Source organism: Enoplosus armatus, chromosome 20, assembly GCF_043641665.1.
Source record: "Enoplosus armatus isolate fEnoArm2 chromosome 20, fEnoArm2.hap1, whole genome shotgun sequence".
NCBI classification, from domain to species: domain Eukaryota; kingdom Metazoa; phylum Chordata; class Actinopteri; order Centrarchiformes; family Enoplosidae; genus Enoplosus; species Enoplosus armatus.
In genome coordinates, this window is record NC_092199.1 from 9,298,420 (window position 1) to 9,315,887 (window position 17,468).

The 17,468-nt window shown below is 40.8% G+C and overlaps 1 protein-coding gene across 1 annotated transcript; it reads left to right on the forward strand.

Moving 5' to 3' along the window:
* Positions 1-6,730: 6,730 nt before the first annotated feature.
* Positions 6,731-8,011, forward strand: adrb1 (adrenoceptor beta 1). Its single transcript, XM_070927109.1, has one exon. The coding sequence runs from the start codon at positions 6,794-6,796 to the stop codon at positions 7,985-7,987; it is 1,194 nt and encodes a 397-aa protein (XP_070783210.1). The 5' UTR covers positions 6,731-6,793; the 3' UTR covers positions 7,988-8,011.
* The last annotated feature ends 9,457 nt before the right edge of the window (positions 8,012-17,468 follow it).

Sequence of the window (17,468 nt, forward strand, 5' to 3'; positions counted from 1 at the left end):
CAGTTCATTCAAATCTGATTTTCAGGTTAATTTAATTTCAAAGTACTCAGAAGCCCCTTCAACAAAACATAATGCATCAGAGCTGTAATGTCATTGACTGTGTGTGACAGTTATTGATAGGAAGTCAAATCGTTAAATCCCCATGCATCAGAACACTCAAAGTTACCTTCTTATTTATAAAACGCTGTCACAGGACGAAATGATTGCAGGAAATAAAAGATATTCTGTGTATTCAATGAGAAAGGTAGAAATGATGATGATCTAATTGGCAGGTGGTGATGATGGTGTCAGCGATGGATAGACACATTTTCTGACATTTAATGATGTTGTGGAGGATTTAAAATACTTTCAGATATTGAAAACAAAGTAAAAAGCCGAAACCTCTGATCAGTTTCACATTTTCACCTGAACCGCCAGACATGAGACTATTTACCGTCAGATGTTGTGAACAAAATATTTAATGTTTTCACAACAACAAGAATTAATTATTGAACAATTTCTGCTTTTGAGAAATTAGCCAAAGTTTGTGTTTGAAACTATCTCTCACAAAAACGAATAGCAGGAATTTTAAACAAAAGGGAATTTTAATGGAGCCAATGTGTGATTCAGACTCGAAGAAGGAAGTTTTATTATGCCTTTGCTCGCACAAGCATTGCTTTTTGAATGCTAATATGGAGTTACGGCCAGTTTCTCAAAAATGTGATATTGAAATCCTTTCATAGGGATTATAAGGATAAAAGAAAATCTTAGACCTTTCCTTTATTCTCCTTCCGGGGGAAAGAAGTAAGTGGAAAAGGACAGAAATAAAACTTGAGAGGTTGATGAGAAGTTATATATGCAGAGACTCACATTTTTATTATCATTAATATATTAGAAATGTCCAGCTCCAGAGTATTCATTTACATCTTTTGTACTTTTTTTGAATAATATATTTCCATGTGTATGTGTGGTTGCTTTAGTTTAGTCAGTTGGATGGCGCCTTCAGGCGCACTAATCAAGCTTTCATAAATATTTGTGTCACCACAGACCGAGTAATCTTAAATTGTTTACAGTTCACAGTCTCAAAAAGGTTACGCTCATAGCTTAAAGCTTTGCTCTGCGTCTCCGCTTCCTGTGTGACTGATTATACTTTAGATTATTATTATTCATAACACAAGGAGCCCTTTTGATTTAGACCATAAAATACTGCTCTTATCTAAGTCATTAATAAAGTGCCTGTTTTCAATAAGGGGATGCAAGCTCCGAACACCGACTGACTGACTGACTTGTGTTAAGAAAACAAAGTCATATCAAAGTCTCTCTATCAAGCATTCACACACTTGGTCTCTAGATGAAGAGATGCTCTAATAATGCGCTACTGTAATCCGTTGTGTAATATAATATGATAATGTGGAAGTTGTTCTTGTCATTTTCCCTTATTGGTTATGAGCTTTTGTCAGAAATGGGCCTGAGATTGTTTTGGTTATCATCACTGTCATCATGTCTCACAACATAATTGTGCTTGTCTGCCTTTTTTTAAAATTATTATTTGGTTTGGATCGCTCGGCCCGAGTGCCTTTCTAAAAACGGGTGTTAGTGTATGGATGGCGTGAACAGATGACACTTTAACTGTATCAAAAGCAATAACAGTATATTTCTGTAATGGGATAAATGTTTTCTTCCCACAAGTTATTTATTTCAAATGAACTGAGAAGGTTCTGCCAGTGTGTTTTCTGTTATCCCTCTGGCATTTTTTAATGAACAGTAATGAGCTTGAGTGGCTGCTGGTGGGCATTAAGTTCCTGATATTGTTTTCCAGCCCTCACTTGATTTCTTCTCACTGTACCGCCTTTTCAGGCTCATTTTGGCATGCTTTTTTCTTCAGGGGGACCTTGTTAATACGTCTGCTTTCTCAATGCTGCACTTAAAGATGCAACAGAGCAACAGAAAACTAATAAAACATTTTTATCATTTTTTTTGCACTGTGTGTTTGCACTGAAGGTTAGGTTCGGTTTCCTTCAAAGACCATTGCTGCAATTCCATACAAATTCCTCTCATATTCTTTTAATACATTTCCAGGCTTTGAGAATCAGGTCACTTAGCATAACTGCACTTACTGCATTAATAAATTGAAAGACTGTAGCTCTGCTTTGTGAGATATTATCAGAAGCCTCACTAATGAGCTAGCTCCCTCCACACATTTCTCACAATACCAGGTTATATGTGAGCTGACCGCAGAGGACCGACCTCCTGTTCATCACATGCAGTAAATACTTCTCATTTCTCATTCCCTTTACTAGAAGCTGCACATTGCTCTCATTTTTGCAGTATTGACGTAATGACCACTGTAGGCTAGTTTTAGTCATAAACAAAATCATACACAATAGGCCTACAGAAGCATGTCTGCATGCCAGAAAATCAGACTCACATAGGTTTGTCAGTCTGCTAAGAGCAATAGTTATACCATGAAAAGTGATCATGTGACACCTTTTTACTCCACTACAAGTAAAAGTCCAGCATTCAAAACCTTACTTAACTAAATGTATGGAAGTGTTATCAGCAACATCTACGTGTATTACAAGTGCATTAAATTTGTATGTTGTATTTAATTTGGAAAGGAGCCATGTTCAATATTAAACATAAATGCTACCATTTGATGTATTGTACCAAAGTTAGCTTAAAGCTATTACATTCAAATTTAAAATCATCATATTTTTGTGTGTTCGTCCGTGTCTTTGCCCTCCGCCCCCCTCAGCTGCTCCCCTCGCCGTCGATCTGACAGCTTCATTAACCCTGTGTGATTCTGGCTGCTGTCTCGGCTGCCAGAGGCCACACACACAGTCTCATCCAACACCACCGGGGGAGTACACTAACACGTTTACGAGGATAAAATACTAAAAGGCCCTCAGGTTCAGGGGGAGTTTGGCATTGCCACCTCCTCTGTTTGCTGCCAGTGACGGTCCTATGTGGTGATATAACCGATTCAAATGAATCTTAATTTAAAAATAAGCAAAACCCTCAAGTGAGCAATAAGGATTCTGTATCTGAGTGATCAGATAAGAGCACACAGCTCCTTTCAGCAGCACAGAAAAGGCTTTTAGAAGCTCTCTCAGGGGCTTGTAACCGCTCTTATGGCACTCATATGATACGTGAAGCTGACACTGGCTAATTGTTACTGACCTCTCTAAATCAATTGCTCATAAAGAAAAAGTGAAAATAAGATGATTTAATTGTAACTGGAGTTATGAAATTATGTTGGCAGGGTGTTTGGCTATAAGTTCAAAACCATATGCAGGTTTAGTGGAGGGGGAAATCACACTTTTTACACATTTTTGATTGCAGAAACATTTATTCGCTCTTCATTCTGGCTGAGTGGGCTCCATTAAGATCATATCTGTGTGAGAGATAAAATATTATTACATATTTCCAGCCCGTGTGACAGTGCAGGAAGAAAGCTAACTCAAAAAGCAGGAAAAGGAGGTTTTATGTTGAATAGAGATGGGGGGAAAATGTTCTCCCACTTCACCTGAACACATCATATCAGTTTGTCTGCTCCTGCTGCTCAACTTCATTCTCACCTCTGCTGAGAAGCTCAAGTCCAATCTATAAACAGGAAGCCATCACCTGAAATGATCACCTTTGACCTTTGACTCGATGGCTACGTTGACAGGAGAGAGCAAGCTGCAACATCAAGTTGAACCTGCTCTATTTCCCTTTAAGCTTGCATGAAGTTATGTGGGAGGCAGCTGCTGTTCAGTGGTCGAGAGCACTTCGCTCAGCTTATTTTTGTGAAAGTGAGGGAGTAGCTGCATGAAAATATGTAAAGCTGAATTACAGCAAAGTGGTACAAATGCTATAAATGTAGCCTCTAAGAGACATCAATACACCAGCAAAGTTGAGAAACTGTTTCAAGGGTTCAAGGGCAATGTTTCTGAGATAACAGCTTTAGAAATACATTTGTTCAGCTTCAAATCCACCAGGATCAGATCACCAAAAGAAACTTTTACCTCAAGTGGTATCTGTTCATGCAGATGGTTTATGTTGTATTTGTCCAGATTTTTTTAATTTCTGCCACCACTGCAGTATGATGATGGAAATTAATTCAAGATGCTCACAGCACTGAAAAATGACATTTTAAAAATTCAACAGCAACACATCTGTCCCTGAATAATCCCACAGACCTCATTGTGAACAGTTTCCATTGGAACTACTTTCTGTCTAAGAGATCCCTGAGAAAGCATGGCTGGAGACCACTAAGCGAGACCTAGAGACCAGACATAAGCATGGAAGTAGTCAGGATTTTAGAAATACTGAGGTCACAAGACCAAATCCTCCCAAAGCAGTCCCCCCCGCGCCCAGAATGTTTTTTTAATTTTTTACCACACACCAAAAATAAAGTCTGCATATTTAATTTCCCACACTATGAGGAATACATTGTGATACTGAATCTTTTTTTATTTGAATTTATTCTGTTTTTGTGTTGTCGACACTAATGTGCACCTGGTAGACAGCTGTGTAGGAAAATGAAATCACGTCAGCCTGAAAGTGGTAAAATGTATATATAACCTCCAAATACCCAGCGTATTGTAAGCAGCCTAATATATCCACCATGTATTCGTTCTTTAAATTGTACCGTGTAACTCCTACCATGTTACTAAAACCCCACATTTTTATTTATATAAATTTATAATATAATATTTAAGTACAGTAGACATGACTTCTGTGTTGTCCATATTGTTTTGGTAATTTAGGTGAAACAACTCTGTGCCACACTTTCTAATAAGCTGTCTTCTCATGAAGTGCACTACTAATGGCTTTATTAATAGTTAATTAATCATTTACTAATGCTTTATAGGTCAGTTGTACGCTCTGAACAAGAACAAATTTTGGGTTTCCAAGTTATGAAAAATCCCTTTTACTGATGTTTATCATTTCTAGTTGGTATTAAGTTGGTTATAAATGTTGGTAAGTTGTTTGTAAATGGATTCTGGTCCAGATCAATGCATATCAATCAATCAAAAGGGAGTTTTCACAACCTGACAACCCAAACGTTGGTCTTATTAATGGCTCATAACTGATCAATAAAGCTTTACTAAATGATTTATTGAGCATTAATTGTAAACCATTTATAAAGGGTGCTTTGTTATTAAGTGGTACCAACACAGATTTCTAATAATAAAATAAAAAGTGTGTTTAGATCCATGAAACAACGACCACCAAGGTCATGAGCAAGGCGCTTAACCTACAGCTGCTGCAATGGAGCTGGATGTTGGCAGACTGTTAGGTTGCTCCCAAAGTCCAAACTGTATGAAAAAGCAACCTGTTGCTGAGACCTGACTAAGCTGACCGTCCTGGACAAGTATTTGAAGCATTTCTCAGAAACCCCTGGAAGCTTGGCGACAAGGCATTATAATTCCATTCTCCTCATATCTCAGTAAGAGAAGCCTGCTGCCTCTCCCAGCATGTAGGTGGCCGCGAGCGCCTGGGGTATAGATCCACGCAGGGATGTTGACTCTCTGAGACGAGCTTTGTTATGTTGGGTCAGGTCGTGTCACAGCCTCTGGCTCTCGGTCATCAGGTTCATGAGCAGGCGCGCTAACCAGCGCAGTCTGTGTGTCACAAGGCCGGTGCAAAATGCTTTCACTGATCATGAAGACGTGTCTTTGAGTTCATTTTGAGTTGTCAGGAGGCTCTCTGAAACCTGCGGGGAATGTCCAGATACAGGCTGCTGTCATTTCAACATAATTTCCCTTACAGTGTGAACATTAATGTTTAAATAACTGAAATTAAATTAAATAATTGTGTTGTGTTAAATGTCTTGTCTCTGCCGTCGTTTCTTTGTCTTCCAGGTCTTCTTTTCGTGCACAACCTTGGTTTTGTTTGAACTGTATGCCAATTCACACCCGATGTTCCTCAGCCTCAGTGGCTGCTTTGTTCAGTTTGTTGACATCCTGATGTTGGGTGGTTCAAAGCACAGAAACCTCGAACTCTTAAATCCTAACTCATCCTGCAGATAATAAACCATCTCAATTTGGATTTTAATGACCTGGAACTGACCTGGATGCTTTGTTTTATGTAATAAAGTATAAAACGAATAGTTTGGCTGTTGGTCAAACCCTGTTTTATAGTTATCTTGACTTGTGACTTAAGATAAGAAGTTTCGTGTAATACAGCTGCTGTAAAGCAAAGAGCAGATCTGTGGTTGGGCCTGACCTCATGGCCATGGAATGTGTTCTTTGTGATAAAAATATAAAATGGACAAGTGGAAAAACAAATCTTGTTTGTGATGGCAAGTGATAAAAACAGGGAAATCCCTGTAGTTCATAATGCCATGGTGGATTTTGGATTTCCATATTTGGCTTCTCATGTTCCCAAAGACTGGCAGATGTTTGACAGATAACAGCTTCAGATAGGAGGCTGGATGTGTCGAAGAGCTGCTCCCCAAAAATGTCCTCTTTCTTAATGGAAGTGTTGTTGATGTGCGTTAACTCATGAAGACATGTTGTGAAACTGAGACTGAATGTATCATTTTGGAGGTTCAGGTGTTGTTTGCTTCCTCAACTTCATTGTCGGGACAATTTGTCCGCTGAGCAGCGTTGATTGGTCCTGAGGAACAGTGATGTCACCGCCTGCTTTGACGTCCCGACCGGTGCGGCAGCTCGCGCAGGCTGAATGTGAGAGAGGAGCTTCAGGTGGAGTTGGCGCGCGACTGGTGTAGAGCTGTGGCTCGTGCGACCGCGACAGACCGGAAAGGCTGCCTTTGCGCTGTCTTGATGAGCTCGACCTGGTCCCGCACACAGCGCAGCAGCCCGTCATGGGGGACGGTGGCGCGTCCTCGCCGGTGAACCTCCAGAATGGCTCGGGGAGCGGCGCGTCGGACGCACCGGGCTCCGCCACAGCCGCGTCCGAGCAGTGGATGGCGGGGATGAGCCTGGTGATGGGTCTGATTGTCCTGTGCATTGTGTTCGGGAACATCCTGGTCATCGTGGCCATAGCCAAGACGCAGCGGCTGCAGACGCTCACCAATGTGTTCATCGTGTCGCTGGCGAGCGCGGACCTCATCATGGGGCTGCTGGTGGTGCCGTTTGGCGCTGCGCTCGAGGTGAGTGGCTCGTGGCTGTACGGCTCCTTCTTCTGCGAGTTCTGGATCTCCGTGGACGTCCTGTGCGTCACCGCCAGCATCGAGACCCTGTGCGTTATCGCCATAGACAGATACGTGGCCATCACCTCGCCTTTCCGCTACCAGAGCTTGTTAACCAAAGCTCGGGCCAAAGCGGTGGTGTGCATAGTCTGGGCTATCTCTGCGCTGGTCTCCTTCCTGCCCATCCTGATGCACTGGTCCCGGGACAGCGTGGACACAGCCTGCTACGAGGACCCTGAATGTTGCGACTTTGTCACCAACAGGGCATACGCCATCTCCTCATCCATCATATCTTTTTACATTCCTCTCCTGGTCATGATATTTGTTTACGCCCGCGTGTACAGAGAGGCGAAAAAGCAGCTGAGGAAGATCGACAAGTGCGAGGGCAGGTTTCACAACACCTTAACCGGGCTGACCTCCAAGTGCAAGAAGAGGCCGTCTAAAATCCTGGCTCTCAGGGAGCAGAAGGCGCTCAAGACGCTGGGCATCATCATGGGGACGTTCACCCTGTGCTGGCTGCCCTTCTTTATAGTCAACGTCGTGCGGGTGTTTTGCGCGGAGGTGGTGGACAAGGACCTTTTCGTGTTCCTAAACTGGCTGGGGTACGTCAACTCTGCGTTTAACCCCATCATTTACTGCCGGAGCCCGGACTTCAGGAAGGCTTTCAAGAGGCTGCTGTGCTGCCCGAGACAAGCCGACCGCAGGCTGCACATCAGCTCCTGCGACCTGTCCCGGTACTCCGGAGGATTCGTCTCCGCCCTGGAGCCCGGCACGCTGGGGATGTGGTCTGATTGCGCGGGCTTGGACAACAGTGACAGCAGCCTGGTGGGGACCGCGAAGCTGTCTCACTCTGAGTCACAGCTGTGAAGGAAAACATTCAACTTTTGTTGAGGTGGATTACAACATCCTGGGGGGGGGGGGGGCGTTGCCTCCTTGAGCATGGGTTTTAAAGGTGTGCTCAGGAGCCGTGGATCAATTTTATATTTGCACCAGAGAAGACAAACACCAGGCGAAATCAGCAGAAATGTGTTTGAAAGCCATATTTTTAAAAGAGGCATCAGGACAAATGTTCTCTCCAAGATGCGCAAATCTCTCCAGGACAGTTTAGCGTTGCATCCAATTTGCCAAATAATATCGACCCTCAAACACGTAGTGCGGTGGATCTGATTAATCACAACGGTGCATGCACTTAAAACAAGATCCACCTGACACTCTTGTCAAAGAGCGCACGGACCTGTATTCTTACTGTATTGAATCAGCAGTTCGGTGCTTTGTTGAGCAGGATGATCTATTAAGGGCCAGATGGTATCCTATGAATTAACCCCGGGTTGGTGATGGGTCACAATGTATTCTTAAGATGACCTCTCAGGCGCACTGCACTAAACTGGTTGTTATTTAAAAGCACTGGACATGAGCGAGGCAGTGACTGTACTGTGGTCATGTAGTGCTCCGCTCACAGTGTGTTTTACCTCACAGCCAAGTGCAATTCGTAAGACAGGTATTTGTTTATATTAAACATTGATGTAAAATAGACATATATTTATTCCGGCTGTCTTTTACAACTAAGAAAGTAAACGGGGGCTGATTCCCACGCCCTTTGTACATATTGTAGTATGTGGTGTTTAGTACTGAAGTGAGGAATTTGAGCCTCCCTCGTTGTCTCTCTCCTTAAAGCTTTACATGCTGTTGTGAGGTGGTGTGTTGACTCCTGTGAAATAAAAAAGGAAGTTCCATTGTTAATTACTGTTTTGAGATTCATTTGGAATTTTATTCTATTAATGATTTGAAGTTTACAGCTACAGTAATCATTGAAAACGCTTGCGGAGAAACCGTTTCCTTTCTTTCCCACTCTTCATTCACAAATAATTTACACAGATGAAAATGAAACCTTGAACAACAGGACATCGATTTGTGGCAACTGATGTGATGTTAAACGCCTCTGTGCTGGCTGGGACTGCTGAGAGCAAGTGGAATCTGATTGGCCTCTGTGGAGAGATGCTTTTTAAACAATGGATTTTATACATGTTCATGCACAGTGGATTAATATGGTCTTGTATGAAGCGTCTACATGTTTAACCTACTTTCATCTCAGCTGTGCCCTGATAAAGGTTCGTCCATACAGCACATCTGCATTATTTTAACTCTGCACAGGCAGAAATCAATCCATCCAAACACTGAACTGTATTTCAGTGAGATAATGATGAATTCAGTTTCAGAATAATAATTTCTATTATTTAAAATGTTAAAGAATTGTTGCTTTTTCACATTCAAATTAAATTGGACTATAAAAGGATCTAATCTGTTGGCTGTTTAATGTGTTTTGACATGCTTGTAAAGAGCAAAGAACATAAGTTACATGTGGCTGTGATTTTCACTATTTTAAAGGAGCACTGCAAGGACCTACTACTGCACTTCTACAAACCTGGGAGACTCATAAGAGACAGAGTTTGAAAAAAAAGAATGGTCTAAATCTGTGCAGCAGAGGCTGAAATATCCTGACTTTTAGTCCCTGGTGTGGGTCATGCTCCAAAAACACTGGAGCCTACATTTCCCATAATGCAACAGGATAGCATCTTTCATTAGACATCCCCTGCCTCTTAAACCCATCAGTTTGTAGCACAAGCTTTCCATTAGAAAAAAAAGTCTCAAGCCCAAGACAAAATAACCCTGATGACATCACGGTGACATCATTCAGGTTGAGGAAATTTAACTTCATGTGTAAAACCGATGGAGTGACGCTTTAAGTGTTTTTATGGTGCAAACATAAGTTAAACAGTTCAGTAGGTTTTACTGGAACATTATCAAAAGTCTTCACACATTAAGATATGTATCTTCTTGTTTACCTTTGCTTTGCCAAACCTGTTGAAATGGTCCAAAATCCGAATAGACCCAAATGTTTTGTTTTTTTTAACTCTTAACTGCATAAAGTCTCATTCAGGAGGTTAGATACCTCTTGAATATGCTGTTTGATTGTTTCATTCACCACGGGCCTCACTCTGAAGGCCTAGAGAAAATGTTTTAGTGAATATCATGACAGCTGGTGTTATGAAGTGGCTCTTACAGAGAGATTTCCAGTTCTTTCTGGGGAATATTAATTAGCCCTTAAGCTGGACGTCTTTAAAATGCATTAGCATGATGTGTTCGGCTAATGATGCTCTCCCTGAAGGGCCGAGCTGCGCATTTCAATTAGACCAGAAAAACTGAATGGAACTGAGCTCAGCTGTTTTGACTGATGAACATTGTTTAGATGTGATTGGCTGAACTAATGTGTGTGAATGAGACCCAGCTTTTAGAAAAAAACAAAACAAAAAAACAACAGCAGTGAGGCCAGTATCATTAATGGCCTCCTGGCAAAGACCCACTTCATTATTAAGCATTGTTTGTTTGGCAGGAAGTTTGTGTTTGGGCAGATTAGCAGTGGGCTCACAGATGGAGAAGCTAATCAGCGGCTTTAAGAATAATTGTTTCAAATTGCATGTGTATGAGTAGACATTTTGGCTGCTCCAAGTCAAAGTAGATGAATTGATAACATTGTGACCTCAGTGGTAACGGAGGTAGTAATGTGACTGGTCAGTGATTTATCCCTGGTGGAGTATTTGACAACCAAATTTATCAAATCATTTCTTTAACTGTTAATAGGCTGAAATATGTTAAATGATGCACTGAATAATATTCATATACTTCTTGAACTGTATTGTATTTGATGCTATTCAAACTTGCTCATATTTATTTATTGTCTAAGGAATGTGGGGACACTTTACAAGACCAGGGGGAACCAAAGGTCCAGTCATTTCCCCCAATGAAAGTCCTCTTTTCCCAAATGTCACAGGAATAGTTCCACATGTTGCAAAGTACGCATATTTGTTTTTTTGTCGAGGATTAGATGAGAAGATTGATACCAATTTCTCGTCTGTACAGAAAATATGGTATCAGTGGTATCAATCTTCTCAGATGACTCCTGGCAAGAAAGCAATTAAGCATATTTGATCCTGTTCAAGCCAGCACCTATTTACTTCAAATTACCATGTTATATCTTATTCATTTAATCCATACAAAAACTGAGGTTAAAAAAAATGACAATTCACCATTTTACACGTTTTATTTCTTGGCTGGGAGCATTTGCCAGGCAACCAGCGGAGACTCCAGGAAGTTACTGCTACGGCCATTAAATAGAAGGTGGGTTTTGAGCAGAGCCAGGCTAGATGTTTCCAGTCTTTATGCTAAGCTAAGCTAACTGGCTGCTGGCTCCAGCTTCAGATGCAAGAGTGGTACCAATCTTCTCATCTAACTCTCGGCTAGAAAGCAAGTGAGTGTGTTTCCCAAAATTTGGAACTGTTCCTTTAATTGTATTTTATTTGCTCCTGTACTCTGTCAAACATATTCAATGCCCTTGGAATATGGGGCCATTTTACAAGACCAGGTGCAACCAAGGTGCACTCATTCCCCATTGAATGTCCATATTCCCAAACATTAATGCACCCCTAACCTAATTCAAACGTGGAATAAAGTCACACATTTCCCATGGCCTCCCAAAATCACCACCTCAACTGAAACTTTAAAGCATTGTCAGGAGTAATTTCAGATCTTCTCAGGCAACAGGTGTGAGGTTTCATTCAGTTATTACATGGACTGAACCTCCTCTTGTCCAGCTCATAAATATTGTCTCTGCCAACCACCTCCTACTGCCATCTGTACTTAATTAAGGACCAACACAAACAGCATAATCATCAAAGAGAATTGAAAACATTCAGAGGGCGAGACTGCTGTGTGAATCTTAATAATCTTATCTTTTTCCAAATGCTACTGTGATATTGATGATATTGAAGACACATTTGATTTATAACATATTTTTCAGTGGACAAGCCTTTAAAGGCACAGTGCGTAATTTCTGCCGCTAGGGGTCTCTCAATCAAAACAATAACAAAAGACGTAATCTGATGACATCATGAAGTAGCGTTGGATAATGGGAGTTGTTGTCGTCATTGTTAAACAACCACCATAGCTGATGAAAATACATCTGACGTGACTCAGGCAGAAATCAGTTTTATTCACATTATTTAATTTAATTCTAATGAAGTAACTCTAGCTAACGTAGCGATAACTTGCTAACTTCCAATTAGATGAAAATAACTTTATGTAAAGGGGATATGACGCCATTGATAATGTAAGTATACAGCTCAACAAAATTTAACATAGGACTAGTCGTTTTTAGACATTTCATTAAATAATGATTTGCCTCGTACAAGCACTGTGTACAAAAAAACAACACTATAAATCAGAGTCAGTTGAAGGGGACTTACATAATACACAACATTCACTGAGCTCCTTTGGTGACGAAGGACTTAAAGGGACCAAACAAAGGACAAAAAATAGGATTTGGACAACAGAGATGAGTAATTCAGCTAATTACAGCAGAGATCCAACAAAAACACAATTATGAAACATGATGCTGTAAAATGCTCTGCAAATACTGTCATTTACTTCAGGAGGCGGTGGGAGGGGAGCTCATTCCAATGCAGAGAGTCAGAAAAACAAAACTGTAATTTTTGAAAATCAGAAATGTCAGCACCTGGAGATAATTATTGCTGATTGCTCATGATTACAACCTTATCAGATCCCAACAGATGCTAAATCCATCATGAGCATGAAAGTGTACCTTTCGCACCCCATTTACCACTTTTCAATAATTTCAAGTATTTTGTTTGTCCACATCAAAAGTAATTAAAGTGTAGTTAGAAATAATGTATATATATGTAAAATAAAATCTATCTTTGTTAGCCTATTAACCCCACCAATTAAAAACCAAGTGATGGACAGATGATGACAGAAATTTTGCAAAATTTATTTTTTATTCATAGTCTTATTCATGAGTGGACAATATAGCTAAATGACAAGCATGAACTTGTGGAGACCCTGTAGCTGGCACACACCTCTGATGCAAAACATTGATAAAACTCAACTTCCATTGGCAATTAAATGCGCTGTAACCCAGTAAGATAAAATTCCCCTGTGATTCTTTCCACTCTAAATCACACTGCGAGTGTCGAGGTGCGGTGCCAAAAGCAGGTGCTACGCTTCATGTGTCCATCTGTTTGGATTCCCATGTGAACTTGGCGCTTGGTGGCCTCCATCTGCCGTACTTTGGCTTGCTTTGATTTGTGGCTCACGTAAAGATTTGGCGAATGTGGTCAGTCATGTTCAGCATTTGTGTTCAGCTTTTATAATGTAAACTGTACTTACAGGGATATGAACTAAGAAGCTGAGCATAGCACACCCATGACTACATAACTCGTTTTAGAAACATCCACAATCCACAAAGTAAGAAATAACAAACGTAACTGGTCCATGTAAGGTCCATTTGTCAAACATATGTCTTGATACAGAAAAAACCTTTGCATGAATAGTGAACTGGGATCAGATTTTGTATCAGATTTGGATAACTGAGTTTACAAAAAGACTGGTGACAGATCGTAGCTCAGCATCTTGAAGGGAAACACTACTTTGATGTACATGTAGAATTTGACAGTGAATAAGATATGATTATATCGCAAAGCAAGTCAAAGCGGCCTTGTGTCGAGTGTTTTGATTTGCTGACTGAGTAGTGCACAGGTTTGTCTCATTAGGGTCCAACACACATCCTTTTCCACAGAGTGTTGATTAGCACCTGCTTGAAAATGCAGAACTGATTGTGAGCAAACCAACCAGGTACAGCTGAATATGCAGTATTCCTCTATATTTTCTCACTCACTGGTTTCTCACTTCAAATGAGAAACCTTTGTCACAGCCAGAACACTGACGCAGTGAGGCTCCAAAAGACTACCCTGGCTTTCTTTCCAAATTGTACCTCGGGGTGCCAACCTCATGAGTCTTGAACTTTCAATAAGCTGATGATTCAGCGTCTGATAGTGCAGGGGTCCTTCTTGATGCCTTGAGTTTTTGTGTACAAGATGACAATGTAAATGTACTCATTAAAGGAGTAGTCCGACATTTCTTTCTCTGAGAGTCAAATCAGAAGACACCACTCCCATATCTGTAAATGTGAAGCTAAAGCTGGGATACGGTTAGCTTAGCTTAGCATAAAGTCTGGAAACAGAGGGAAACAGCTAGCCTGGCTCACGGAGAGTTATGTTCTTGACCGGGTACTTTCTGGGTTTTATTTTCATCTCTGGACAGAACCAGGCTAGCTGTTTCAGCCCCGTTTCCAGTCTTTATGCTAAGCTAACCGAATCCTGTGTCCACCCTCATATTAAATGGACAGATTTGAGAGTGGGATTGATCTTCTCATCTAACATGAGCAAAAAAGTGTATCAGACAAAATGCCAAATAATTTTTTAGCGGTGTGTCAAGTGTATTATTGAGTCCACTTCTAACCCCCGGATCTCTAACCTACTGAGAAAAGAGTAAGGCATGTGCTACTGCTAGTTGGCGAGTTATCTTCTTTTCACCAGCTTACAGAAATCTGACCGCTATTATCACACATGCAAGCATTTTTAGTTACAGATGTTTGTCGTTTAGTTTTGCAGCCCCTAATCTTTTTGAAAGCCTTTTTCTTTTAAAAAGTCATGTTAACAGCCCTGGCCGGTTGGCTGGTCTTCCACAATAACATTGGGGTTCGAGAGGTGGACTTACACACCCATGATGAATGTTCAAAGCCCTTTGAGAGGCCAACCTGATTTCTAAAAGGGGAAAAGTGCCCTTTTGCAAGACCACCAACTGACACTGGGGTTTTTTACCCCTCACAGTAAAGGCCACTGGGTCACACCAGTCGAACATCTGAATGCCTGCTGACCACCTCAACTTTCTGCAGCTTTAGACAATCAATTGCTCATTCTGGAGAAAAATTGCCCCTGTGACTGATATATATTATTATTACATTTTTACTGATGCATCAATGTGTAAGTAGCATTTTACTGTTGTAGCTGGTCACTGTGGAGCTATTTTTAACTACTTTATATACAGTTAGGTAGTTTAGTCCACTGGTTTCCAACCTGGGGGCCAAAAAGCTTTTTCTGTAATATCTTAATCTGAATACTATAGTAGCTACAGTACAGCCATTAAATAATTGTAGTAGAGTTAAAAGTATAAAGTAACATTAAATGGAAATACTCAAGTAAAACACCTTCATCACTGTCAAGGCCCTTGTGCTGCCGTTCTTGCTGATCTTGCTGACTCTTTGCACTCAGCACTGACCCAAGGCTTTGACCCTTATCTGCCTCCAGCATTGAGATACAGACAACACTTTCCAGACACATGCCATGGGTGCAAATTATGTAACTAGTATATGGGAGTTCTGGTGTCAGTATGAAACAAAATACATTTCATTCATGAATCCATTCACGGGCGTGTACTGTGCTGAAACCTGCAGCTCTGCACTTTTTTATAAAATACTAAACATGAAAAAATGTTTAGTTTGCTAACTTATTGCAGCGCTGTTGGAGAAAATGAATCCTCTCAATTTTCACTGAAGCGTCTGAGGAGGCAGAGCAGGAGAGTGGCATGCAATCAAAGCATTACTGAGAGGTTCCACACATAAGAGGGCTGATTTCTCTAATGGGATAGACGGGATGGATACATGAATATTCCCAATTAAAGAGTCTATTTTTGTACACAGACTCACATTAACACTGAAGTTAAAAGACGATAAGTGGACTGAAACCACACTCATTATAGAGACTCATTCATATTCAAATGTTTTTTTTATCTTAATGTTGCAGCTGTAACTACGCCTGAACATAGTAAACAAAAATAGACTGAGAAGGACAGGCTTGTTATCTCCGCACCTTGAGAGCTACTGTCATGGTTGCCGCTGCGTCTAAAGGACACAGGCAATGCTTTATGAATTCAAGGGTGGTCATCTGGGCTGATAGGAGAATCCATTATCAGTGAGCTAAAAATAGCCTGTCAGTAATCATTGTCCTGAATTGGATATTTGAACCTGCCGCTGTGCCTGCAGAGAAAATGGGAAATTTCACCCATTCATGACAAGAATGCCCAAGGAAGCAAAATGTCTTATTTTCCTGTTAAGTGATATATTATTTTAATGGCAGACATTATCAGTTGGTCTGTAGGTGTTTCTCAATGTCTGCACATGTGCATGCGTGGGAAAGAGTGATAGAGAAAGCTCATGCATGATGTTAAATTCTGATGTGTGCAGATTGATGGGGTGACTCAGGACACTGTTCAACAAAACTGCTTTTATAACTGTGATTTGGATCCAAAAGAAAGGACATGGTTCTCCATGTGAACTAGAGCTGTAGCGATTAGTCGATCGACTCATTTATCAGCAACTAATCTGACCATTGATTCGTCGTTTTCAAGCAAAAATGTAAACATTAAAAGAGCACTCCTCCAACACTGTCAGACTCACAATGGACAGTTTTTATAAAAAAAGGTTAGTGATATTATAATTGAACATGAAGCTATTTTAAGACAACACGTGGGCTTTAGCTCTAGCATTTCATGGACCAAACAATCCAAACTCCAGTGCCCTTAATAAACTGGGTTACTTACACAAGAATGACGCTTTCACTTACACTAAAATGACTGTGGAGGAAAGTTGTTTTGGTTTGTGGAAGTATTCCCCATAGCATTGGGTTTTAAATCATCTGAAAGGCTGCCTGGTTTGACTGACAGTGGCGCAGTGATGTGCGTGACCTCCAGCACCGCTGACACTGCTGCTTTTGAAGTGGGCCCTAAAGCTGCATCGCACGAAGACTCACTGTGTGAGAGGTCATCTGTGAGCAAAATTTACCAATTACCTTAATTGTACTTCGTTCCACTGGAACCGGGACAACAGATGTTGTTGTCGACCTTGTCTTTATGGCAAAAAGACAAGACCACTGTGGAACATTCAAGAGACAGTTAAGACTCATCTCCTTTTATTCCCTGGAAACACCATATATACAATCATATTCCAGAATCAACATTTTTAAAAACATCTCATCATAATTTTATAGAATGACATATTTACAAATGTATATTATACTCACAGTTTGGATATTCCACAAAACATAGAGAGCGGGGGGGGGGGGGTCATTGCACAGCAGGAAGAAAAATAATCTTTTCATTTGAAGTCACATTTTGACACACGTTTGACACACCACTTCTTCACATCCATAGGCTCTATTCATTCATCCACACAATGCTGCACCATGGCTTTCGCTTCACGGCTGTGGAAACGTGTAAAATCTTGGATCAGCATGGTTCTTACAGGTGACACACTGTGTCCAAATCAGAAGAAGCGTATTAGCATGCCTCTGAGAATTGTGAAGAATTAATTAGGAAATCCCATGCGAGTGTTTTGCATAGGTTGTATTTTACTGCAAAACAACAAAAGCTGCTCACTGAT

What these genes read in the sequence shown, in the direction of transcription:
- adrb1 (XM_070927109.1), top strand. Translation starts at nt 6,794, where the DNA reads ATGGGGGACGGTGGCGCGTCCTCGCCGGTGAACCTCCAGAATGGCTCG.